The sequence below is a fragment of the Melozone crissalis genome, unplaced genomic scaffold, assembly GCF_028551555.1.
Source record: "Melozone crissalis strain CALT ecotype California unplaced genomic scaffold, PUWL_Pcris_2 ptg000027l_1, whole genome shotgun sequence".
In the NCBI taxonomy this organism is placed as follows: domain Eukaryota; kingdom Metazoa; phylum Chordata; class Aves; order Passeriformes; family Passerellidae; genus Melozone; species Melozone crissalis.
This window is the reverse complement of record NW_026535805.1, coordinates 84,440,659-84,468,494: the sequence shown is the minus strand read 5'-3', so window position 1 is coordinate 84,468,494 and position 27,836 is coordinate 84,440,659. Positions and strand designations below refer to the sequence as shown.

Genomic DNA, 27,836 nt, shown 5'->3' with positions numbered 1-27,836 from the left:
ATTCATGTATCACAACAGAAAATGCTGTTAATTCACGTATCACAGATGATACATTAATGTTTTGAATTGTACTATTAGAAGGGAAAAAACAAAGTTTCAAATAAATTGGTACCAGACAGTCTTTTTAGTCCACCCAAAGAAGACTGTTAAGACCAAAATAATTAGAGTACAAGGCAGACATCTGTCTCAGTCTAGCTTTGAGATAGAAAACAAAGTGTATTAGAAAATAAATGGTTAATTTAATCATAAACCCAAGGAAATTATAGGATGCTCAAAGATATGTACTATGAGTAGAAATATATTTGTCACCTATCAGATAAATTGTACACAACTATGTAGCGAAAGATTATTCATGGTAGCCAGAATTAAGAAAGGTTATGCACTGGATTAGAAACCCTAACTCTAAGCAACTGGACAACACAATGACAGATGAATTACTGTAGACAGCTGCCATATTATTCATGAGAAAGAAGGAGTGAACAAAAAATTTATGTGCAAGAAACCACACCCTGCTGCACCATTTAGGTCTTTTTATCACTACAGCTCAAATAACCTTCTCAAGAGAAACATGTGCAAAAGGACAAATAAAGTATTTCTTGAAAATAAGTGCTTTTCACCTGAAACAGCATGAAAGATACTTAGTGTTAAGAGTGTCACTCTCATTCAGCTGGAGTATCACCTAGCTCTCATCTAGATCAATGGAACCACTTACATCAGGAAAACATTATCTGAACTGAGGCCTTAGGTGGGAAACAGCCAAGAGTTTGCTTGGCACATGCATGTGAAATTATATTAATTAAAAGAAAAATAAACTATTCAGTGGTGTAGGGGGTGAGATTATCCATTTGTGGTGCATGTTTTCATGGGGATAGAGATAGCTAATCTGGTTGCATGAAGAAAAAAAGGGGACCAGAGGCAATATTGCAATACTGTGATTTATATTTGTCATATTTACTGAGCCAGGCAGGGGTTAGCCTGCCCTTTAGGGTCTACTACAGCAAAGCCTCTTTTCTTCCTTATACAGCCATGTAGCTTAATTTCATAGGGGATTTGCATCATGCCTGCATTTGTGTGAGAAGATGATTATTTTACACAAACCAGAACTGGCTATAGAAAGACAGTTTGTTAGGTACTTCTATTAACCTTCGTCACACTACAGTAAACACTAAAAAAATCACATCCTGAAATTACAGTTGGCAAATTCAAGCCAAAAGGAAATGCATTCTGAATAAAGCATTACTTACCCATGAAACACACTACCATGTGCACTTTCATATTTAAAGGGGATAAAATATGCAAGGTCTCGTGATTAAATGTATCTGGCAAGCATCAAGTATCTGAGGACAAAACAAGCTTCAACAAATTAGTATGTGTATTACTTGCCAGGAATCTGGTTTACTTGCAGTGGATAATGAAAGATCAGTTTTGGGGAGAGGTAAATCCACAGACCAAAGCAGAAGTGGCAGTACATCTGCATGGGAACTCGACAAGAGTATGAGAATACATGAAAGATGACAAAGAGGGAAATCTGCAGAGGGTTGTACTCCTGAGAGATGCAATTCTTAAATCATTCTACTTCAAGGAACACCTTCTCCCATACACTTTGGCAGCCTTCCTGTCAGTAGTGATGCTCCACATCACTACACTTCCTGGATCTAGAGGTGAAAGCACTGGAACTCCTGCCATTGCAATCTGTAGTTTCTCTTTCAGAACTAAATAAGGGTTATTGCATCTGTTCTTTTATCCTTTCCCCTCCCACCTCCTAACACAGAAGGAAGATTGAGAGAAGAGATGCTTTCATGCTCTTTCACAGAAGGAAATTGAGAGATTGAGACTGACTGTAAGAGAAGGTAATATATGGAAACAGGAAATCTACTGGGTCTGATTTTTCACCTCAGCTGGGCTGAAAGAAGAATCCGGGACCGTCACAGATGGAAGTGATCAGATGTCACTTGTGTTGAATAAGAACAGGAAGATACTAACCTCACTGGAGCATCTTGCTAGAGTTTATCTGTCACTTACAACTAATTAACTAAAATACAAATTAGCTGCCCTTATGGTCAGGCTCTTCTGTGCACAATTTTTAGTATGACAAACATCCTAGGAAAAATTGAAGCTTTAAATCTTACAAAGAATTGAAGTAAACAAGGAGCTTATATGTGCAGATACTCGTTGTTGCCTCCAAACACAAAGACACTCTCTTAATTCATAGGGGAGAAAGGCAAATTATCTCCATTATGCTATCACAGGATGATGGCACTGGCTTGTCCTGCTCAAGCTTCCCAGGGGAAGGTCTGCAGCACAATGTGATATACTAAAAGACTCTGAAGAATGATCAACAAAGAGACAGTATGCTCTCCAAAGGCTCTTGTTGCTCAGTAAAGCAGTTTCCAAATTCAGGTTTATCAGGGGAAGCAGTCTCACAGGACCCAAATGCAGCATGCTTTTGGACCCTCTACAACTCTGCTCTTGTTCCTCAGGAAAGGCAAAAGCTTTTTTTGTTCACTGTGTCTTTAATGTGAATTTAATTTGTGCTGTTCTATAGAATGCATTTCATTTCCATTAAATGGCAAGATGATACACCATCCTACCTCTATTTCTATACTGTTTCTCAAAGTGTATTGAAAATTCATAGATTTGGAAAACATGATCTATGTATCTATTTAGCATAGTACAACTTTAAATCTCCCAAAAGAAAATTTGACAGTGAATTTTTATTACCATTCTGATATAAGTAAAGACTTTAAAGTGTGAAGCTTAACGGCACTATTTTTGATTAGAGTTAACCAAAATAGTTTTTAAAAATCTGAAACCAAACTGGCATTTTAACTAGAAAAAGAACTTTTTATATGAGCATGCTTTTCAAAAAAGCCAGTCATTCTCTACAATTTCTTTATGAACCAATAATATTTATTTAATACATTGTCTTCTTTACTATAATAGAGTTACTCTGACTTTTAAATCCACCAGATTATCTGAAATTGACAGTGTATGAAAAATCCATCTCTGGTCAAGATTTGGAATGTAGGTGCCATTACATCTGTAAAACTAAATGCATCGTCTGATCTAATGATTTATTATACAACTTACAAGTGAAGTGTGACAAAGACACTGAATTTTATAATAAAAAGTATACAAAAAATTGACAAAAATTGCACAAAAAAAATGTATTATGTATTTAATAGAAAATCTTGTGCATGGATAAAAACAGCTCAGGGATTACTTAGATTAGACCAAAAAATCAGGGTTTAGAATATCTTCTTTTATTATTTAAAACTAATTTCTTCTTTTGCTACTGTAAAACAGAGTTCAAGGATTGTTTTCTTTTTTTTTCAAAGCCAGTCTTAAGGATCACTGTTCTGTGGACTGAACCAAGACTCAACCTGATTTACAGAAATGATGTCTGAGACTAACCTTCAACAGGTTTTTGAAACTGTTGAAATTTCACTTCAGTGCTGCACAAAGTCAGAAAGAAAGAATGAATGAATCCTGCAAGAAGAAAATCAGTGAAAACAGAACTTTGTAACAACTTTCAAATTATGCTCATTTCCTTACATACGCTTGTGTAGCCCTTTAATCCCATATTTCTTGTGCCACAATTTCAGACCAAGTTTTGGTGAAGATAGACTTAGTCAATTTTTAGGAGGAGGAAATTATTTAAGTATTTTTCCAAAGTCTGGTTAGAGCTTTGCAATTCAGCATAGAGAAGCTCAGCTAGCACGAAGTTAGTACCAGCATAGGGTAGCTTGGTAACATCAAGAAAATCATTCTAACTGCAAGTAAAAATAAAAGAATCTGGCCTACAGGAGAAAAAAACAGAATAAAGAGACAATCTTGGATTACATTGTTTTTTCCCCATTAACCATTTATTTTGGTGGTACCTGAATAGTAACACATTGAATTGAATGAAATTCCCAATTCCTTTTTTCCCACCTTTTTTCTTCTTCTTTCTCAGAGGTTTTGTTACCAAATCTGAGGATTGTAGTCCATTTAGCCTGAGTATTTTTGTTCAGTTGTATCATATCTCTTTTCTGTTTTTCTTTGCAGAAGATCTAACACAGCTGGACGAGATGCAATACAGGATGTGGATCCTACAGAAAACAATGAAGTATTAGAAAACACTACAAATAAACAGAGAAAATGGAATAATCAAATTCACTAAAAAAGATTTCAAATTCTTCATCAATTTCACAAAGATTTAATGTGTGAGAAGCACAAAACAACACCCTCAACACTAATAGACACTCTCGGTGTATAGGGAATGTTTTGGTGTAACAGTGAATACATCGATGACTGTTTTAACAAAGCAGTACATATAATAAGTCATCTTTATCTTCATTTACAGTTATCAGGAAGACAGGGAATTTAAAATGGATTGAGGAAGAACAATATAGACTTCTTTTTTTTTTAATCTTTTATTTAATTTTGTTATACGCTCACACATCCTTTGTGTGGTTTACATATAAATTTACATAACTTTGAGAATCCTTGCCTATGTGCATGATCTGATACATATATCATACACATACAATATTAGATTATATAAAATAGTACAGTATAATCCGTATAAATGCAGGTGACATTAAAAATAATTGTCTGGCCTAATAATATATGCAAGACAGGAAGACACCTCGTTACCATTTAAACCCTTCTCCTGTAAATATTTCCATTTAGTAAGTTTCTACATTTTTATAAACATAGTCATTCAAAACCTCAGTGCAATTTTTTTAGTACATTCTCTGGGGTGAAAATTGTCTTTTTGGCTAAGTGACATAATAAATGCTAGCACTTCATGCTAGGAAACTGCGGAGGACTAACTAGGTTGAAGACTTCCTACATCTTCGCTAATCACTGTTACAATATATGCAACGTGAAAACTAACTTTACTCGTGAAAATTTGCCAAGAAGTCACAAAATCCCTGCGTGTATTTAAAACAGCCTTTTAAAAAGAAGATAAGCCTACTCACTGCTCTGCACAGCTCCCCTTTCTAAGTACACATGCATGAGGATGGGTATGACAGACGGCAGAGGATGAGAAAACCAAGAGTCTGCATTGTGCCTACACTTATCATGGTATCCAAAGTATCAACAGAGCATTCTGAATGAAACACAAAAACTGTCATATTCTAAGCCATATTAATTATTCAGCAAGTGAAAGAAATACAGCGTATTTTGGAGCCTCTCTCTACACCCTTCTCGGAAGTCACAAGGAGCCCGCAGGGAAAGCGCTCAAAGCCCGGAGTGTGGTGGCTGTTTATCCGTCAATGCTGAGCACTACAATATTGCTATTATTTGTAGTAGTAATTCTAATTTTGTCTTATCTACCTAAAGGTTCCACAAACAAACCTCCCCCCCAACTTAAATTCCCATTCATAGCATAACATTTTCTATATGAGGCTCCGCATCTACGCAAGGCGTTTCAGATTCTCGCACAATCTTGCCACCGAATTGCAGTTACACCCCTGCCTCTTCGCTGCCTTCGCTTGCCTCCGAGACGACAGTCACTAATTCTGTTTACATCGCAGCTTCTATCCTTCGAAAGGACACGACCATGCACCTTCAGCAGCACAAACCGCGCTCCATGCCGCTCGGCACAGGGCCCGGGGAGGTTGCGCGGGACAGAGGCGGAGGAGGCAGGGGCCGAGCAGGGGGCGCGGGCGGGGAGCGCAGCCGGGGCCGCCGCCTCTCGCCGCGGGGGCTGCGCGGCCCCGGCCCCGGCGCGGCCCGGGAGAGGAGCGCTCGCACCGAGGCCCCGCGCTCCGCTCCGCGGCCTCCTTCGGGGGGCAGCGCTAAGTTCTTGTGCGTGTCCCGCAGTTGTTCCACTCCGAAGGAGCGAGGCGTGGGTTTGGAGAAAGGAAAGCGGAGGGGTGGGGGCGTGATGGATCCCCGGCAAAAGCTCTCCCAGTCCGCAGGATGAGGGCTGACGAGAGATTTGGCAAGTTCCTCTCCCCCTCGGGTTTCACTTTTTTTCTTTTCCCTCCCCCTCCTATTTGTCTCATTGTTAGAGGATTACACGCGCTTCAGGTTACACCCGGAGAGGGCAGGGGGGAAGCAGCCGCTCCTTTCCCTCCCCACGCAATATCTATATTGCCATTAACCTGTTCTTCATATTTGGGGCAAACCGAAGACACGGGGCGGAAAACACGAACGCAACAGAGGGAAGGGATCCCCAGTGATGTCAGCCCCGAGGAACTTGGCTGTCGTAGCAGGGCTGTCTCGGGGAACCATCCCGCAGCTTCTGCCCAAGTTTCCCCTTCTGGGGCAGCGACCCAGGTGCGCGCTCAGCCCGGCCACGGGCGGGCACCGCGCAGGAGCAGCGCGGGGACCCGCCGGTGGCTGCTCGGCTTCGGACAGAGGCCGGACCTGGCCGGGACCCCTCTCCCTCGCTACCCCGGCGGCTGCGACACGGGGAGAGCACAGGGAACCCTAGGGGAGGGATACACGGGTGCCCCCTCGCTCGCAGGACGCTCCGGGCAGCCGCTCGCAGGCGTGCGGGACAGCGCCGGCAGCCGCCCGGGCTCGGCGCCCGCTCGCGCCTCAGCCCCTCCGTCCCGGCGCTGCAGCCCGCGGCTCCCCGGCACCGGCAGACACCCGACACCGCCGCGCGTTCATTGGCCAGCGCCGTCGGCCACGCCCCCCTGGCCGCGGCGACTCAGGGGGCGGTTCGGCCCGCCGACCGCCGATAGCTGCTGTTGATTGGTCAGAAGGCGCTGTCAGTCACGTTGAGGGACGGGCCGCTCCACGGCTGAGGCCCCGCCCCCTTGCCCTTATTGATATTATCGGCGCGCGGCGCGGGCGGCCGAGCTGCAGTCGGGGCTGGCGGGCGGCCGGCCCGGTGCGGGAGCCGGGCAGCGGCGCGGAGGCGGAGGAGGCGAAAGAGAGAAAGGCAGCCTGGAGGGAGGGAGCGCCGAGCCACAGACTAGCACAGCAAATTCTCCACCGTCCTCTAGCACCCACCAAGCGGCGGCAGTGGCAGTGTCTAGGAATAGAGAGCTAGAAATATAAAATCACCCCGCTCCTGCACCATGGCTTTCCAAAGTAGGCTCCCTTCTTGGATTATTTTGTGCTCCGTCTGGCTGTTCCGCTTTGCACACACGGGGGAGGCACAGGCTGCAAAAGAAGGTAAGGTGATGCGGAAAACAAAAAGTTTGAGCTTATTTATTGCTTTTGCCCACGAAGTCTGTTTGGTGGCTCAGTAGGGGACCTTCCTGCCCCTGCCAGCTGCTTATCAGCCCCCCTCTCAGGAAAAAAAAACAATAAAAAAGACTTTTTAGTGAGGTGGGAGGGAGAAAAAAGCACGGCATTCGCTGGGGACTGTGCGTGTGTATGTGTGAGGGACCGGGACAACTGCCTTTGCTCCCAGGAATGAGGTTTGCGAGGCATTCGCACGTGATGGGAGGAACGGGGCTGGGAGAGCCCCCGGCCCGGGTATCCCCGCTATCCGTGCCGGGGAGCGTCGCCCTCCCGTGCCAGCCCTGCTCCTGCCGAGGAGGTGCGGGGAGGGCGGCTTACCTCGCCGCTCCCTGGGCAGGGCTGAGGGCCGAGTTCCAGGGCTCGGGACGCTCGGTGGGAGGCAAGGCTGAGCGCGGGGCTGGGGCTGCGGGGCGCTCCCCGCCGGGGGCCTGCAGCGCTCCGGCTCAGCGGGGCCGGGCGCAGACCGCGGACAGGAGCATCGGGGTCCACTTTGGCACGTCCCAGCCGTGCAGGCTGGACATGTATTTAGAGGATACGTACAGCCCGGCTTAGTGTGCCTGCAGTGTGTGTGCTCTCCCCCGGCATCGCTGGAGAGAGGTTTAGGGTTCTTACACCCTCTGCGTAGCACAACGGAGCTTCCCCGTTCTCGTCAGTCCTATACTGGTATCTGTGTGAGGCGCACCCCGCACATTTGTTTCCCCCGCGCACGGAGACAAATCAGTCAGTTTTGTATCAGAGCCTGATGGAGGTGTTTAAAATCAATTCACAAAGCCCATCTGGGAGTCTCTTTTTTCACGCTGAGAAAATCCGAAATGATTTAAAGGAGCGCCCTGCTCGCGCTTGACAGCCGAAGGCGAAGGTCCGTCTCCATCTTCGGGGGGGGGGGGGGGAATGAAGACACACACGACATGACATGGGAAGGGGAAGGCAGGACATTTTCGGTTCCTCTGCATATGTATGCGTTTGGGGTCCCCCTCCCGCCTCAGCTAGATGCGTCAGTATTTTTCATTAAACCTCTGGCATGCAATAAAATATCATTTGGAGCTTTAAAAAACGCCTCAATTAAAGTGTACTCTGCCCTTAAAAGACGAAGTCGATGGCGAGATTAGAGAGGGAAAGAAGAAGGAGCCTTTCCGTGGCAGCATTTCGAAAGTTTATTCGGAGGGGCTGTGAAGCACAGAAACCCTCCCGCGGGGAGCACTAAGCAGTGGCCATGGGGTGGGGAGAGGAGAAGGGCCGGGCAGTCGGGCGGGGAGGGTGCGGGCTGCCTGCCCCGCTCTGCCCTTCGGCTTGCTCCGTGCTCGGAGCTACGCCGGTGCTTCCCACTGGTAGCCTATCCCAGCTTTTCCTGTGTTATACGTGGTGGGTGGTTATATATGCACCTATACCTATGAGCGTGCGTGTATAATGTCTGTATATTCGGGGAAAATCACCTAGCCAAAGGCGGGTCAGGAGGGGGCGAGCGGCAGACAGGGATTGATAGCGGCTACCTGCTGCAAGCGCAGAAAACTCTCGCGGAAAAAAGAGCGAGTTAAAAAAAAAAACAAAAACAACAAAACAAACCCAAAACAAAATAACAACAACAAAAAAGTAACTTTGCAGCTTCACCGCCGGCCCCGCCGATGGTGGCAGCAGCCCCGCGTGGTTTCCTACCCCTCCCCGCTGGGTACGGAAAAGGGATGGGAGGGGTAACGGGCTGAAAAGTTTTCCGAGTTTCCTTTCTGTAGCTCAATAGAAGCCGCGGTGAGATGCTAGAGAGGAACGGGGCAGAGTCCGTCTGTCTCTCTAAGCGCGAAAGTGACCGCGGTACCTGCGGAGCCCTCTGCCAGCGGCCAGCACCCTCGGCTCCGGCGCGGACACGGGGAGCGGGCTGTCTGTCCCTTCGCTCCGTGCCTGCGGGAGCTCGGGGCTCCCTACTGGGGCCGCTGTCCCGGGCGCTTCCTCCCAAAGCCGCGGCTGTCGGGGCTGTGGCGGGGGCGGCCGCGGGACCGGCGCTCCGCTCCTCGGCGCGGGGGCGCGGCCGCCTGCGCGCAGCTCCGCGCAGCGCCCGAGCCCCAGTGCGGCTCCCCGCGGAGGCGAGAGGCCGCTGCTCCCCGCCTGCCGGAGCCCCGCTGGGCCCATGCCCGCAGCCGCGCCTCGCCCGCCGCCTCTCCGCCTCCTCTGGCGCTCCGCAGCTCCCCGCGGAGGGAGCGCGCAGAGCCCCGGCGCTGCCTGCGCGGGAGGCCGCGGAGCCCCTGCGGCTGCCGGCGGGGGGCGCGGCGCCGTCCCCCGCATCGCTCCCCGCGCTGCTGAACGAGCCGTGACAGCCGCGGGTCCCCCGCGCAGGGTGCAGCCGCTGGCTTGGGAAGCTCTTCCCCGGTAACTCTGGATGCCAGAAGGAACGCCACGATTTCTTTACAAGGGGTGTTTGCTGAGCAGGGGTTTCTGTGTTGGGGTTTCTTTTTGTTTGTTTCTTTGTGGGTTTTCTTTTTGTTTGTTTTGTTTGCTTGTTGTCTTTTCTTTCTCTGATGTGCTCACCCGTTGCTACGTGATGGAGAATTACTGCCAAATAAAAAGTATAATGAATTGCAGCCGTAGCGTGCTGGTGCTGAAACGGTTAAATTTTTGGTGGTACCTTTTTTTCCAGGACCATTATAAATGTTCTTGTTTAACAGGCCGCCGCATACACCACCTGCTTTTCTATAGAAAGTGTTACAAAGTAAAGCCCCTTGAATCCAACCTTAATGACATAAGCAGGTAATCTTTCTAGAGGGAGACTATCAAACTTCCGTAATGAGTAGTTCCACTTCATTACTGAAATACAGGCCTTGAAGCTACCTTTTTGTGTTCAGCTAACATTCCCTGTATTGCTGAATGAATTTTTAGGCATCTTTTTAGTAATTCACTGTAATTTTGTATTAAATTCTCCTTGGAGAAAGGGCCAAAGCTAGAATTAAAACTGTTTTGTTAGACCTGCAGAAGTTGCTTCAAGTTACAGCCTTAAGTCACACATCTAAATATCTTAGACAGCACAGAAATGCTGTGTATGAAGTTATAAATAGCTTATTAGCTAAAGGTATATGGAGTAGCTTCAAATTAGGAATGCTGCTAAAGAGCTGTTGTATTAGGCTGTGATTAACCACTTTTGGAGGTAGGGTTACATTTAGCTGAAAATAGTTGTGGTGCTGCTAGAACTGATGTCTTTCTGTATATAAGTGTCACTATAATGTGAAGATTTTAGGATGCTATTACCATAAAGTGAATTAGTCTGATTTTGTGTATGCGAGGTGTGAGGTAATTGCAGAGTCCTTTATTTTCTGTATTCCTGGTTGTCATTTATTTGCAGAATTATTGCTATTACCTGAGAAATAAAAATACTTGTGAAAGTATTTTCATTTTGACACTCAAAAAAGATCATTGCTTTTTCAATGTGACTCTCAGCGAGGTATAGACCAGTCCTGTATAAAACAATTTGATTGTAATGTAATAAAATTGGAATGTAATAAAAACAAGCTGATTGTAATGACCAGCATATGGAAAATGTCCTTATGAAAAAGGAGAAGGAGGGAGCATGCATCTTAATGACTGATTAATAGCACTTCAGAGCACTAAAAATCCCTCACTTGATTTTAAGCAATGAAATTGTAAAGATTTATGTATTTACTCTTATGTATAAGCAGATATGTGTATCTGCTTATATGTGAATGGTAGAGAATCATTTGTCTGTTTGCAAATAAATAGCTAGTTGGTGTTGCAGCTATTTTTTTTAACAATAGGAAGAAGAAATATTAATCCATACAAAAATTATGTTAATTCTATCACTTTTTAAAATTTGTCTTTTGTTCCTTAGTTTTAAATCCCCCCGTGTTATGTTTAACAAGCTGTGGAATTTCATTTTTTTTCCTTTTTTTAGTAATACTGCTGGACTCTAAAGCACAACAGACGGAGTTGGAATGGATTTCCTCTCCTCCCAATGGGGTAAGTACTGCAGGCAAAACTTAATTTCCTAAAGATGAGTAGTCAGTTTATCGAAGCGGTTGAAGGACCTGCTTTGAACTAGTTCCCCCTCATATTTCTCTCAGTAATCCTACCAAGTATTTATGGCTTCTTCATTTTTAGAATGAAACTTCAGGTTACACTGTACAAATGTACAAGCCAATTAAAAACAAGTGGCTCTTTGGAAACTTTTGTTACTTTTTTGTTTTGTAGTGTATTTCTTTGTGCTGTACAGAGGATTACACTGTATATTTGTAACATAGTATTTTAAATCACTTTTTTTTCTTCCCTTACTAACAACAGATCTGCTTCTGTGTGGAAACTTTCTAAAAATATGTTTTTCATTTTCTGTAGAATGGGTGATCATAAATTTGTTTACGATGTTTTCTTTGTAATTGAATAGCACAGATTGAAGTGCTCTAAAATAAAAACATTTATACTGCAGATGTGTTTGAAATGACATTCCAAACTTGAAACATCCCCAAGCCTTGAGGAGCTTGATATCTGGAACTAGGCATGAATTGTGTGGTTAAAGCCACCTCCAGCTTGCGTACAAATTAATTCTTTTGGCATTCTATTAAATGTACCATTGTAAATTACACCATTATAAAAATGAGATGTTTAGAAACATCAGTTTTATTGTCTTATTTATTATATATGTAAAGTTGGAAAATTCTGCTTTCAGTCTGAATTAAAAGTGTTATAAAACCTTCCTCAAGCCTTGAGGAAGAACATTTTCAGAAAGATATAATGGATATATTGTCCTATCTTAACTCAGTCCTACATGAACTTAGTCTGACAAATCATAAATTACATGGACAGTTCTTGCTCATGGATACAGTCTTCCTGTATCTATTGTGATGCCTTGCATGAACAAGAACTTGAGGGATCAGTCCTTTAATTTTCAGTTCATTAAGAAATCTGGAGCCAGAAGAGCGTGAAGTGTGAGTAGGGATGTAAAAGTGTAACAAATCCTTTAAATAAGAAGAATGAAAATGTGGAAGTGTCTTTCTTTAAAAGCAAGATTGTAGTATCAATACAGGCATAAACTGGGAACAAATCTAAGGACTTCAGAGGGAATGTAACACGGGCTCAGTGTGTGTGATGGCCAATAACCTCAGCATTAGTGTTTTGCGCTGATTAAAGCCTATGCCAGAGGTGTTTGGAAGATTACCTTGGTGGCACTTATATTAAGCTAACCTGTAGATAATGAAAGACAAATCAGCACGTGTTGCACATCATCATACTGAAAGATGAAAGTAGAGTCCAATTCAACAAATAGTGAAAAGCGAGTTTCAGAGGTAGAAGTGAATTTCAATCACAAATTAAAAGTGAATCAAAACTAATGGCTAGATTTGCATGTGTGGAAGTGTTCAGAAAAAGTTGTCTGTAAATTAACATAAAAGTACCATTTTAATAATGTAATTTTGAAAATAAATGTTTTTCTAATTTTAATTACTGAATTATTTACTATGCAATAAAGACTTCATGGGAATGAGCACAGAAAATTTTGAGATAAACTACTGCTTAATCACAGTAGAGAATATATCAGTCAGACACTCGTTAAATGCCTCATTCAACTGCAAATGCTACATTTAATGCTGTTAGGATAACGAAGAAGTTAAAATACCATAAATTGAAACCAATAGAACAGGGCATATTCAAACAGATTTGCATATATAGCACCATATTTTGCAGTAAGACGAAGAAAAGTGGAGTTTTCTTTCTGTGAAATTGTTCACTATAAGAACTTCAATGAATGGTGACCTCACCTGCCATAGGTGAAAACATCTTGAAGTACTGATTTATTTTTTTTTTTTCTGCAGACACTCTGATTGCATAATTGCATCAAAATCACATTTCCCTAATTTTTTTGCTTTGGCAAAATATGGAAAAATAGTTCCAGTGCTTAATGCTAGGGATCAGAAAAAGTAGTGGTTCTTGTGTGAAATGCATTATTTCTCTTGATTGTAAAAAGAGAATTTCTTTGATGCCAGCTAGTCTCATGTAGTAGGATTTTGACTCTGAGAAAACTAATTTGCATTGTATTACGAAGACTAGTTGATTTTGTAAAATGTATTTTGTTTGTTGCCTTTTTTTGTTTGTTTGTTGGTTTTTTTGAGGAGAAATGGGAATTTGTTTTGGTGGAGCAATCTACATCAAAACTCAAGGAGACAGAGTCTGTTGTGTGGTGCATGAGAGTCACTTTCATGTCAAAGATGGAATGCATTGTCTTACTGAATAGCTCCTTGCAGAATCTGGCTTGGTGTTTTAAGGGAAGAATGCTTGCACAAGATAAAATCTAAAACAAAAAAAAGCCCCCAAACCATCTCAAAGAAACCTCAAAGGACATAGCATTACCTGGCAAAATTTTAGGCTTTATGCCTTTTTTGTCATCTTGATGGGATTTTTTTTTTTAATGGGGAGATGTTTTTTATTATCATAATCTAGCCAAAACCCTCTCAGTCCAGGGTCCTGTTTTTTCTAGCTCTTATAGAGGTGAAAGAAATTACTCATTCAGCTCTAATAAATCTGTTATGAAGATAGACATTCTTTTGTTCAGAGGTTAATACTGTTCCATATGCAATCACTTCGGTTAACTCCATGAGCATTTCATAATCTATTTCAATCATTTAATTCCATATGCATATAATATATAACACTGTATATATCTCATCTATATTAACTGTAGGTCCTTGAAATGCGCTTTGATATTTACAACTTCTGTGCATTTCAGCATCTGCAGCTGTGATATATTTTGTGGTGATAACTTCCAGCATCAATTCAGCCACATCTGTTTTTTCCTGAAACAGACAACAACGTGAAAATGGTCTTATTTGCTGTCAAATAGGCTTGCAGAGTAATGTACACTGTGTGGCTCCTGATCCGGGAAGCCAGTGCCTTCCATGCTTGGTTGCCGGCATGAGGAATGTCAGTGGATGCTCTCTCCTGCAGAGGTGCCGACTATACGAGTCCCACAAAGCACTTAAGCATGTGCTTAACATTAAGCTCATAAGCACAGTCACTGATCTTAAGCGTGAGCTTAAGTGCATTATTGACACAGGGCCAGAGGGCTGAGTGCCATCCGGAGAAGTCATGGCTGCCTGTATCCTGGGGTGACGATAGCTCACCCCCCTCCTCTGATTCTCTACAGCTGCAGTTTCTGCAGGCACTGAAATGTTACAAGAAATGTGAAAAAAGGTGAGAGAGGAGGATTGTTTTGGTTACACCTGGGCAGATCTGCCTGGTTGATTTCAGTGGAAGGTTTGCCATTGCTGGAGGTGCAAATTCCCACGCTACCAAAGGCTGTTAAAGACTCTGGGATTGTTAAAGGCTTACCAGCTCGTTACACAGTTGGTAACCCAAAGAGAGAGAATCAACAGAACTCAGGCTTTGAACCAGAGAGCTTTCAGTCATGCGCGTTGTTTCTAATTCTGTATGTAGTCTCATGGTTCATTGGAACTACCAGCTAAATGAAGTTTGCCTCTTCTAATAGGGGAGCAGCCACTGAACAAACAGTGAGGCGAGGAGGAGCTCCTACTTACCTTTTCAGTTTGTAAATAAAACAGAAGGTACACTGAAAGAAAGGGAGACAAATAAAATGTTTTCTTTCCTTCAGAATTTTAATTCTGTCAATTTTCTCTTGCCCTCTTTCTATGCCATTTCGATCACATAGGGGTGGGAGTCATCTGACTCATGAGTTTCAGGACCTGATCCCATGCTTTCTATACAACTGCAAGTTTCACTGGAAGCTGTATATGCATGAGTTTTATGTACTTTAATGCTAAGTAATTTCAGTTTCTAAGATTTCACTGACATTAGGGTTTTTTTGGAAGAGAAGCTGCCTCACACCTTTTGATCTTTGCTCACTCAAAAACCATTGTGACATTAAAGAAATGTATGTGAGCTCAGGGTGAAATCAGAGCTTGGTATGCTAAACAGCCTTTTCTGAAGCCCATTTCAACTATGCCCATGATATGACAATGATTTTTAGAAGTTGTATGTGGGAAAGACATGAAGGGAGAGAGAACCAACTCCTGCATTAATATATATTTTCTTCATTTAGGTGCCTAACAGTATTTTTAACAACTTACTGTGTAAAAAGAAGGGAAATGTGAGTTGTGCAAAACTTTTTTAAATACTCAGTAGTTACAACTGGTGACATACTTCTTGTTTACTACTAACTGTTTGTTATCATTTTAGTGGGAAGAAATTAGTGGACTGGATGAAAACTACACTCCTATACGAACATACCAGGTATGCCAGGTGATGGAATCAAACCAAAACAACTGGCTTCGGACTAACTGGATTGCAAAAAGCAATGCACAAAGGATTTTTGTAGAACTGAAATTCACTCTGAGGGATTGTAACAGTCTTCCTGGAGTTCTGGGGACTTGTAAAGAAACTTTTAACTTGTATTATTATGAAACAGACTACGACACTGGCAGGAGTATCCGAGAAAACCAATATGTAAAAATAGACACTATTGCAGCAGATGAAAGTTTTACCCAGGGTGATCTTGGGGAGAGAAAGATGAAACTTAACACAGAGGTGAGAGAAATTGGACCTTTGTCCAAAAAAGGATTCTATCTTGCATTTCAGGACGTAGGGGCCTGCATTGCTTTGGTCTCTGTCAAAGTCTACTACAAGAAGTGCTGGTCCATCATTGAGAACTTAGCTATTTTTCCTGACACAGTGACTGGCTCAGAGTTTTCCTCTTTAGTTGAAGTGCGAGGAACTTGTGTCAGCAGCGCGGAGGAGGAGGCAGAGAACTCGCCGAAGATGCACTGTAGCGCGGAGGGAGAGTGGTTAGTGCCTATTGGAAAGTGTATCTGCAAAGCAGGATACCAGCAGAAAGGAGACACGTGTGAACGTAAGTAAACCACAACTTGCTGTAAATTGTAGGTCACGATCTACCAGATTTTTCTGTTGTGTTTTTTATTTTTTTATTTTTTTATTTCACTTTTTTTAAAGAGAAATGCATCATCAGTCTGCTTTTAAAGTCTTCAGATCCTCAATCTGTGAAGTTCACGCTGGTTAATCTAAATCAGTCAGTCTGTCTGATTATGAAAATCAGTGGTTGCGCAATGCAGTTTTAAATTTAAAGAAGAAGGTTGAAGTCGTAAGTATAAAGATAGGTTCAGGACTAAAATTATTTACTGATTAATGTGTTTCTTGTACCTTTTGGTAAGGCTGAGTAAATCATACCTATCGCAGAACATTGTAGCAATCACATCAGGTATGAGTAGGTAAACAGTTTGTTCTTTCCCATAATTATAAGGAAGCTAAAATGGATGTAGTAGACAAAACGGGTGTGGTTAGTAAGGGGAAGAATATACCCAAAATCAAAACCGAGCTAGAGGTTTGTGTCAAGTGTGTAAAACTAAATGCAAGACAGATATTTCAAATAGAATATCAAATTTTCAGAATAAAGTATGATATCCTTTCTATTTTTTTTTTTTTGCACAAAGCTCACTCTAAATTTTTGGCTTTCAGTTGAATCATTGTGATAATTTTAAAATACTAGCAGATCAGAGACTTGCAGTACAGAGTTGTACTTCCTGATTCAAGACTAATTCAATTAACCATGTTCCTAGAATTATACTTACTCCTATAGGCATAAGACATTTCTGCTTAGCATGAGAAAAAATATTTTGTTGTCTATTCTTCTAGTGAGAACAAGAGAATCTGCAGTTTGTTTGGTACAAGGTCTATCATTTTTATCACAAGATAATACAAGGAGTTCTATCACCATATGTTTATTGCAAGATAGGCAGATGTTTGTTGATGAGAAATATTGTAAGTGAAAAAGTGGAAGAGCCCCCACAAATCTGTGAAGAGGAGAAATTTACATAATCTCAAAAACAAAGCTGGCAGTGCTCACTGAGTCTGAGGTGCCTCAGTCTGATGAGGACTTCAAAAACTGTAGAGGATTTGGGACATCCTAAAAAAAAGTAAATGAGTCTCTTTAATAATAGTTTGTCCACATGAAAAAACACAGTTCTGCTTTTGACGAGTTCCTATGAGGCAATTCAGGAGAAGGTGAAGTGAGTGGAGTTGATCTGAGGTCTTTGTAGCTCCACACAAATCTTTCATTGTTCTGTTGGGAAAGGGTGAAGTCTTAAACACTACAGAGGGTGATCTCATTAGGAGTAATTGTAATGTGAAAAACTGCCCCGGCAAAACTGTTCAGTAGACTGTATTAGAGGTCTGTTAAAAATATTAAGTGCTGTGTCCCGTAGAAGTCTGTGTTGAGGTTTTAGATTTTTTTTCTGAGTGACTGATTTTTTTCCTTTTTTTAGTTAATTTGCTCTTGATTACAGACCTAGTTATCTTTGATGTAATTAATATACTAATTTTATTTGACTTTCAATAAGGGAGAGAAAATATCCCAAAAAAACCCCAGTGTATGTTAGGAAGGGAGTGGGGGACATGAGCTGAGTGAGCATGGCAGGGATGGATAGAGAAGAAATTGATGTTTGGTGACTGGAATTCAAGTAACCTGTTTTTTGAACAGGCTTCTTAATTTCTAACCGCGCTGATGTTGACAAAAGAATTAAATGATAACTTGTACTTGAGCCTGGTGGCGTGCTCATTTGCAAGAACATTTCCTATTTTTGGCTTGCTTCCAAAGCAATCACTAGGAGAACACGCTACTCTGGAAGCAGTCCAGAGGATCATTTATGGTATTTTTCCTCTTTTCTTTCAGTGATCCTGTTAAGAGTTTCAAAACAAACTCTGGCCCCATATTGAGGCAGGCTAATGTGTTGGAGAGGGAAAAGGTGGTGGGCAGGCGCTCGTTGAGTGCGCGCCGAGGCGGCAGCTCCGAATCAGACCTAAATGGGTGACGGTGGCACACGCTTGTAATTGTGTCTGCGTGTCCTGTCTGGGCTGAGGATGTTATTGAGTATGATCAGCTATGTAGTGACTGATAATGCAGCTGGCACACTGATACGGCGTCTGTTTTTTGTGACAGATATTGAGAGAAACTTATCTGTACATTGACACTAATGCAACTGGCTATCTGTTACTGTCAAGCTGTGTAACAGATCAAGAGGAAGCAAGTTGGTGTGTGCTTCCTTAACCCAGAGCTTTTGTAGCCCTGTCTGAGGGCTCACTTCTGCAAATAGTTTGTACCTGGCATGCTGTGTGACTTCTTTGCGACTACTCAGGGCAGAAAGTATTGTGCTCTGTCAGGATGGGCAGACGTCTGTGATTCTTCTCTCACACTTGCTAAAGCTCTGCTGAATTAGCACAGTAGGATTGTCTTTTAAAGATACAGAATAATACCTTATCTGTTGTAGCAAAGGTAGAAGTAGATGACCACATTGTAGTTCCAAATATCTCTTCAGCCTGTAACTCAGCAGGGATTTTCATTTGTGTTGTGCTAGCTTGATTGGCTGTCTGTGATTGAATAATGTGTTCCTTTTGCATACAGCTCCTCTCCTCCTTTCTCCTGTTTGTGAAATTTATTGAGTTCAGATACTAAAACAATTGAATTTTGATTTATACACAACTCTGCACTGGATGCATTTATTTTTTTTTTTAATGAATGTAAGTAACTTGTAGTGCTTGGAAGGATAAGGAAGAAAACAATAGTGAGTGGTGAAACACGTAACCTGGAAAATAAGGTCCCCTGTGTTCCCTCTTCATTGCTTGATCTTTCAAACTGAGTTTTTGTTCTTTTTTTTTTCCTTTTGGATGTTCACTGATTACTTCTCACTGTACAAGTGCCAAAGAATCCTTGTGACCTCAGTGGTCTAAAACATACGTAAGAAAGCCAAATTTCAGTGAGCTCACAAATGCAATTTAAAGCACAATCTTAAAGCTGTGTGAAACAAACATGAGGAAACCGGGTGAGCCTCTGAACTTTCAGCTGCAGATTGTTTTGCTTATGTACAAGGAGACTCTTTCCTGAGTATTGATCTTAGGTCTGATGGTGTGTAGCACTAGACTTAGGTGTGGAAATTGTACATTTTAAATGATTATCTTGAAGGGTACCTAGCAGCAATACCAGAAAGGTATTTACATGTATTTAGTTCTTCTAACACTATGTATTGCATCTATTCTGGAAAAAATCCCCATCCAATCAACCAAAAAACCATCATCCAAGAAACCAAAAAAACCCCAACCACAAAAATCCAATGGACTTCTCGGTAACTGTGGTGGACTCCCAAAAGGTCTAGCTTGGACTTTTCTCACAGTGGAGTTCATTTGATATGTTATGCATGTAAAGGAATACACTGTGATCAGTGATTGATATTTGAAGGTGAAAATAATTCTATGAGAGCTTCTACTATAATGTATTTTCCATCTGTTTCATGTTAGTTGGGGGTGGAGAGGGAGAGAATTAAGTTTATTCAATCAGAGCAGTAGAGTGATATTTCAGAAGGTATGAAGCTTCTCTTAATGTTACTGAACTGAGAAATTGCATAGATCACTGGGCACCAAGTCAAAAAAATCAAATTCCTAGGGAAAGCCAAATGGATGCATTTTACTTTTAAACCTGTTATAATACTGTATGCATTAGCAGTTGTTTTATTGGCCTCCAAATGAGGAGGGGATTATAGCTATTTGCACATTTTGTCTTGGTCAGGTAAAAAGGGAGCTACAGGCTTTTCTTTCCAAACTTTGTCAAGTGCTATATGCTGTGCCAAGTCAAGCTGCATCCGTTCCTTCTCTTTTTTCTTCTTGGGTCAAACATTTTATCTCTTTGATTTGTGAGATATTACTTGATAACAGATCCAGAAACTGAATTTGCCTAATGTGCAATGTATTTGTGGTAAAGTATGTGTGGTTGCGGGATTTTTTTTGGTTTTTTTGGTGGTGTTTTTTTTTTTTTTGTTTGTTTGTCTTGTTTTTTTGTTTGTGGGGTTTTTTTCTTGTTTTTTGTTTTTTTTTTTTCTTTCTTGTGTGTTTTCTTTTTTAATGTTACTCCCTTTAGGAGTTTATGTGCCACACGTTTATTAATAGAGGACAATGAATTAAGATGGGAATGTGAATAAGTTGTAATTAAAACAAATATTACTATGCTTCCCAAAAGCCCAGGTTGCACATATTGTGAATTGGGTGTAGAGTTCAGCTCAGGATGTGTGTCACAGAAGATGTGGGTGACCTGCAACTTAAGTAACCTATGCTGACATTCCTGCATTTTCAACTTGAAAATTTTTTGCTTTGTGAAGATGGGGAAAATGGTAGAAAACTTTTCAATGGCATTTATATCATCAGGACTTTAAATGTTTCCTCTTTTGAAGAAGAGTTACCTTTCTTCCATTTGCTTCCAAAATTACTCTAGGGAAGAGAATGTAATTAGTTTCAGCTAATTGAACCTGAGCAGAGAATGAGGGTATCTCTGTGTCACTGAGTCTTGTCATTTTCTCAGAAGCCCGTACAAGTTCAACACTAGAGCATCTATCTCCTTCTCTTTTTATTCCCTAACATATTAAATAACTTTTCTGTGCCTTTTTAAAAAAAGGCCAGTGGGATCTGATATCAGGCACTACATACAGCTGAATATTAACTATTTGATAAAAAAAAAAAGTTTAAAAGGTAGATATCTTGGCAAAGGATCCTAGCAGGGTTCAGGAAAATAAACTAGATACTTTAAAGTGAAAGTAAGACCTTTTAGCTAGATGGTCAAGACTTACTGAAGATGCTTCTAGCATGAAATAGCTTTAATTTCTGCTTCAAGCCCCCTTTTATAATTTGTAGAAAGTTGAATGTTTTGGCTATCATTCATCCTATAGTCTTCTGACTTCTCTTCTTGTCAGGGAGGTGTGGTACAAATATATATTTTCCTGCTATATCTTCCTTTCAAAACGGTCTAGTGTTCATAAAGAGGACAGTTTTTACAAATTTATTTGTCTCTCTTAAGTAATTTGGATTTCTTTGACCTACTTTGTTCATGTTCTTCAGCTGCTTTCTGGATGTGAAAGCACAGGGGATAGAAAGGGAAAGGAGCTATGTCCACTGTTAAACATGATCTCTTTGGAAGTATTTTCCAAATGAAGTAACACAAAATGGCTGGTGTTCTCACTGGTCAAGACTGGCCATTCCCTGAAACAAACTGATGCCTTCATGCTTCATAAAATCTGTTTCAGGTCTCTTCTGTGTTGCCTTTTGGCCCTAAGACACAATTGATTTTATGTAGCATTGCTTTGCCTGAAGTATCTCAATTAGTTTGGTAAGTCTGATTATAGGGCATCATAGTTTCGTGATACAACATTCTCTCCCAAATGTGACAAAGAGATGGGAGAAGTAAAATTATGAGAAGTCAAAGTGATAAGTAATGAAGGCAGTCAAAACCATCTAGTTTTCATTGATAATGCCATCAGAGTGATCCTTAAAATGAATTAACTGCAGAGCTACTGACAGGTTTAGTTCCTAATAAACTAGTAGCTTTGCTCCAGAAGAACTGAAAGAGGTGAAATTGCAGATGCAAATGGGCAATCAGGAGCCCAGATCCTAGAAGTGGGGTTGTTGGATAATGGAATTGAATGTAGAGCTCTTTCTCTCTCCAGCCTCTTCTCCTCTGCCCTCTGGCCTGCCCCTCTTCCCAGCTTCAGCTGTCTCCAGTAATTAATTTTAGTTTTGCATTTTACTTGAGGTTTGATGAATGTGAATTTCTTCAACTAAATTTGCTGCATGGCTGTTGTTTGGGTTTTTTGGTCAGATCAACTGCTGTGCACAGATTTTGAAATGAAAACAAAACAAGCAATGAAATTTAAGAGAATTTTAGTAATATCTCCTTTAGTTACAGGAGAAGCACTAAAACTGTCTGTTTTACGGGTCTGGGATGCCACTGCTGAATTAGCTACGGTTGCTCAACAGCTGGGCCATTAACTCCTTAGCCATAAAGTGTATCTGCTGTTTGTTCTAAATGAAGCTTTAGTTGGTATTTACAAGTGGAATCTCATCCTGTCAGGTCTGTTGCCCAAACCATACGTTTTGCTTCTGAAACAAACTTTCCTGCCCAGAAATCTTTTGTGAAGGGTGCAGTAGACGTCTAATGGCTTTGCTATAGTTTTCTAAGTTTGCTATGTTTCTAAGTATAAACAAATTTTTCTTACATGAAAAAGAATCTGCTTGCTTGGAAATTCTGAGAGGGTTTTTTGATTTGTTTGTTTTGGTGTGGGTTTTTTGGTTTTGTCCAGGGTTTCTGTTAACCTCTCAGAATTAGCCACTAAAAATAAATCAAAGTATTTTTCAATTTCTGAGTACAAATGGGAGAAGTCACATATAATCCTCATTAGGAGTATCATAAGTGTACATGCATTCCATTGAATATGACTATTAGCTTTTTAAAAAAAAGTGAAGCAAAACCCATCCAGAAAACAAGGCTTCAGGAACTGAGAAAAGAGAATTAGTAGGTTACAGAGAAACTGAAAGTAGGGATCAATTAATGGAACAACTGATCACAGAAAAGAGAAGAACATGTTAATAACTACTTACCTAATTCACCACTTCATGTATCTGTAAAACATCTATTATGTCTGTGGTGAAATGCTGTTGAAAGTTGTTGAAGAAGGCTGTAGTTCAAAGTATAAATTTTTCCTTGAAAATAAGGAAACCTAAGGGCTGAATTTGCGGTTTTTATTTAAGAAGTGAGACAACCATATGGCAAGATCAATGTTTGGTACTGAAGCTGGAAAAAAAAAAGGAAATTATGTGGGCAAAATGTTTGGTTAACTAGATTAGGTTTTGAATTTTGATGCATCCCTAACTTCCTCTGTTATTGTGAAAATATTTGCTCCTCAGCAACAGTTGCTATATATTAAGCAGTATTAAATCCTTAAGAATATCTTTCTGTTTTTACTTGAGAAACTGTGGAGATAGTTTTAATGTAGGTTTTCAGTTAATATGCTTGTACTGTAGAGTAAAAGTTAATTCTTGCTTCTTGACTTCTCAGCTGGCTTGCCATGTACTGTGCAAGCTCGGTCTGCAATGCTTATTTAGTTATTAAAAACAATAAATTTTACACAGTTTATCACAACAAACTGTGTGCATTGACACTTTTTAGATTGAAAACAAATAAAACATATTCAAATTAATATCTTTAAAGTCAAAATGGATTCTTTGAAGTTTTATATTAAGCTATAAAAGTTATATACATGTAACTTAATTGTGTTGTTTTTTGCCTCTCCTAGAGGTACTATAAATATTACTTCTATAAAAAAACTTAAGACTGCAACCAAATTGAGAGTGAAACAGTTTGTAGGAGTTTCCTTTTTGAAGAATTAGAAAAGAATATTCAAGGAGCTTATTAAAAGCCAAGCACTTGACAGGAAAAAAATGTAGATGATTTCTGCTGTAATCCTTCACAAAGTGCTGTGGCATCAGAGAGAATCAAAAAAAGGGCAGGTTCACTATTTAGGTCAGCATTACCTGTCTTTAATTTCATTAAAAAAAACCTCTATTTACAGAATGGTGTGTCTAATTTCTTCTGTAGCATAGATTATTGTGCAAACAGCAGCGGTAGCAAATGCATTTAAGGCATTTTTATTTAAGACATTCGTGAGAGAAGCTTTTATCCCTGTGCACTTCCTAATCTTTGTGCTGCTGCTGTCTGTCACAGTGAGCTCTCTTGCACCTAATAATAATGAAAAATATATGTTATATGTGGAAGTGAATAGTATCTAGTTAATAGTTCACAGCAGAAACTGTGGTAATCTTGTGTTTCATTTCTTGCTCAGACACATCAGCAATGTGTGCCTGGTGGCTCTGGTGAAGGTATTTTTGTATACATTTCCATTCATGACTGCTTCTGACATCACAGTCTCCCTAAAAAACACAACACACCAACAAAAAGGAGAGTGTTTGTTAAATATTTAACACTTTTTTCCTTCTATTTTTCTTCATTAAGAAGAAATTTTACATTTAGGAAAAATTATCTCCTTGACTGTATATTCTCTTTGGAAAATTTTGCTTAATATCAAGCTAATTTATAAGTCTAATTCAGAGTAGCAAAGGCAACCAAGTATAAAACTTGCATGCAGTAAGAATTGGGCTCAAATACTGTATTTCTTGAGTTTATATCCTGTCAGGACATGTATTTGTGCATTTTTATTTATCTGGGTGGCCTCGCTGCTTGTCTTAAGGAGGATAAAGTTGCTCAGATCTCCAACAAACAGGGTTTTTTACCCAGGGTAATTTGATACTTTAATCTCTTAATTTTCATGATTTGGGTTAGTTACATGTGTCTCTTGGCAAGACATGGCTCTCCTGCAACAATAGTACCAAGCATTTTTCCAGTAAAAGTCTAATTAACTGCAATTGTTAATATCATCTGATACCAGTGCATACCTCAAATGTGTGTGATTGATGGGAAAAAGAGGGAAGTACATGATTGAGAAACATAATTACTGTTAATATTTTGCAATGCATTTAGTATACATAAACGCAAAAGTTATTTTTTGTTACAATTGTGAAGTACACTAAGAGAGGCTGGACTAAGTCTACAGCAGGCTGGCTGCTGCTATTTTTTTTTTATTAAAAAAAATTCTGATACTATGTATTACCATAAATAAACATACTGAGAAAGTGTAAAAATGTGGTTTCTACTTTTCACTAAACAAGTTATAAGTGTTTTAAGGAGGTAATGCCTAATGCAGGAAACTGTCTGTAGAATTGCAGGCTGAGGCACCATCTCTAGAATTTAATGGAAAGAATCCTATTAACTTAATGAGAGTAACATCATATGTTGATGTTTTCCTACTGAGGAAAGTGCTAAAGCTTTAGGTAAGTGTAAGCATATACTTAAACTTGAAACTTCTATGTTGATGAAACATATTTAAATGAATGCTTTATTAGAATTCTAGGAATTGCAATATTGTGCTGCTATAAATGTATACAGAGAAGTGAATATAAACAGGACCCTAAAATTCCACTGATGGTACATTTCCCACTGGTGAAATATATAACCTCTAGCATAATTAGTGGCTCTAACTTGTTGTTATTCTTTTCTTGCATGTAGTGAGTATGATATGTCATGGAGTGTGAGCACCAGATGACTGATGTTCATTTTGCAGTGGATGGAACACAGTGGATTAAACTACAGTGGATTAAACTCATGTGAGGGGGTCAGGTGGGGTTTGGCAGGTGACTAAAGGGGTGTCCTCATGTGGCCTCGTGTGGCTATATGCGTGTGACCTGCTGTACATTCCCTTTGTCTCACTGCATGTGTCCTCAGAATGTGACTGAGCTCCAGGTGTCCCCTGAGAGTTGCTAGAGCTAATTTTTTCTCAAATGACCATGCATATGCTTTATTTCCAGTCTTATAACATATTGTACACAACATATTATGCACATATTGTGCATATTTTCCTATGGAAAATATTGTAGGAGAGGGCAGGATGTCCTTCATCCACTTCTGATGGACCATCAAAACAAAACTCAAGAGTTGTATGGAGCTTGTATTAATGACCTGATCCACTTGACCTGAAAAGTTAAAATAACATGGGACCTCCAATCCTCCAAATCCCTCAGTTTACCACTAATGTTAATTTGTGGGTAGTAAACATAGTATTTTTTTAACTTCCTGATTGTACCAGGTTGGGGATTTTTATTTTTTTTTTTACTAAACTATTTAAATTGTTATATGGTTATATTTTGAGAAAAAATGATACATTTAACAAAAATGTGTGTGATGCATATTTGAATCAATCAATTTGTTTCCACAGAGGGATATAGTTTGTGTTGAGAAACTCATTAAATCTCTAATATAAAATATTGGAGCCCTTGCTTAGCTACCATGCAAATTCTTAAAGAATGTTGGCAACTGAGGCTTTGTAAGTGAAGTTTATTGTATTCCTAAAAGTTTGGCAGTTTGTGTGCCAAATGGCTCAGCTCTGTTAATGCTGGAACAAATTGCATGTTCAAAAATTTGTCTGTGGGACATGGTCTGAGTGGGCAACATGTGGCTGTGGTCCCTGGCCATATTTACATGATCTCACTCAACTCATGTTATCCAGGCTTAGGTCAATTACTTTTCTTGCTGAGGAGAATTTGAGCTTGCATCTCTTGCTTCAAATAGGGGATGCATGTCTCTTAACCAACATGCAGTCACTGCTAGAAGGTTTTATTAACTACTGCTGAAACTTGTTCTTCTCATAGTGTAGCATTTAGAACCATTCATATGGAGTGACAGATTCCAATGCCTTAGGTTATGAGCTTTCTTTTTCATTTATTTATTTATATATATATATATATATATAACACACAGACCTGCATATAAAATACAAACCATTTAATCTTCACTATTTGTGCTCTAGTGTTTCCAGTGTTGACATAAATTTGTTTTGATTAATTATTTGCATTGTGTATATATGTATGCATTTATTAGGTGAATGGTAGAACTGGAGAAAAAGTTCTACCGATTTTTTTTTTTTTTGCTTATAAGAGTGATGTGTTTGTATGTCAAAGCAAATGGAGATGTATTGATCTTTTCCCTTGTTTCTGTTAGAATGTATAGCTTTGTTTGAAGTCTTAAAACATCAAGTAAGAAAATGTAACTAGAAAGAAAAAGATTGTATGGAACAGATTTTGTTTTTGAGATAATATTTGGTATTTTGTTTTTAATTTCTACATAGAGATAGTTTTGGGATGTGACTGGAATACTTTCAAAGAGATGGTATTCTTACTTGATTTTATTTTCTTGGATCAGGCCCATGATACAGCCTCTTAGCTGATATCAAGCATTGAATCTTAGATATTTGATTTCTCATGTTTCAAAATGTCAACATATTTTTTCTTGATGGATTTATTTGCACAGTAAAGAAATGAAATAAATCTCCATTTTATTTTTTGTTGAATTTCTTGAAAAGGTTTGTTCCGTATTAGTAGCTCTTCAGGAAAAAATAACATTCAATATATTATTTACTGAGTAGATTATAATTGTGACATTGTTCTGTGCAAGAGCACATTTGTCTGTTATACAGAGAAATTGAGAAATTGACATCTTTCAAAGTGTGGGCAGTTTTATTGGCACTAACTAGAAGAAAAGAGTAGTGATAAAGTCCTTCCAAATGATAACTACAGGAAATGGATATTGTTTTAACTGTTAGCAAATCCCAAAGCTTCACATTGTCACCTAATTATCTCACCTATGGACATCTCAGCTGGATTTCATCTGCAGTCTGATGCTGGGAAGTGTGAAAGTATCGTGCTTAAAATCATAATCAGGGCTGAAAATCATGTTCCCTTGTGCAGATGGAGTAGAATTCTCAATCTGTGATCTCTGACTGTCTCTTCTCTTTACTTAACACTTATAATTAGTTGCATGCCACCAAATTTTCTGATTAAAGGGCATAAATTTTTTTGTCTTAATCGTTTATATGCTTGTCTGTCTGCTCTTGTTTGTCAGTTAAAATAAGTCTCTACTTGTCCTGTTATTGGAAAAGTCTTGTCAGTGGAATTGCTAGTGAATAATACTGGTAAACAAGGGAGAGAAATGACATCTTTTTAAAACAGTTTTTCTTTTCCCTGGGCAAATGCGACATAGGTGGAGACAATGACATACCTACTTTTGATCTTTTATCTTAAAGATTTTCTGTCATATTTAGAGCCACAGTCATTGTGTACTGTGTATTATTGTTGTAAAAAATCATGTATCCAAGAAGATAAGATTCAAAATTCCATGACAAGTAGAGATGAATGGTTTTTAGAAAATA

At 40.1% G+C, this 27,836-nt stretch overlaps 1 protein-coding gene across 5 annotated transcripts in view; it reads left to right on the top strand.

Moving 5' to 3' along the window:
• The first annotated feature begins 6,826 nt into the window (after positions 1 to 6,826).
• EPHA7 (EPH receptor A7) overlaps positions 6,827 to 27,836 on the top strand; it is a 176,546-nt gene continuing 155,536 nt past the window's right edge. For all 5 annotated transcript variants that reach the window (XM_054279669.1, XM_054279672.1, XM_054279667.1 and 2 more), the window contains exons 1-3: positions 6,827 to 7,122; positions 11,087 to 11,151; positions 15,373 to 16,042. In XM_054279669.1, the coding sequence (XP_054135644.1) occupies positions 7,026 to 7,122; positions 11,087 to 11,151; positions 15,373 to 16,042 (832 nt within the window). In that variant the 5' untranslated portion in view covers positions 6,827 to 7,025. The remainder of the gene's footprint in view (positions 7,123 to 11,086; positions 11,152 to 15,372; positions 16,043 to 27,836) is intronic.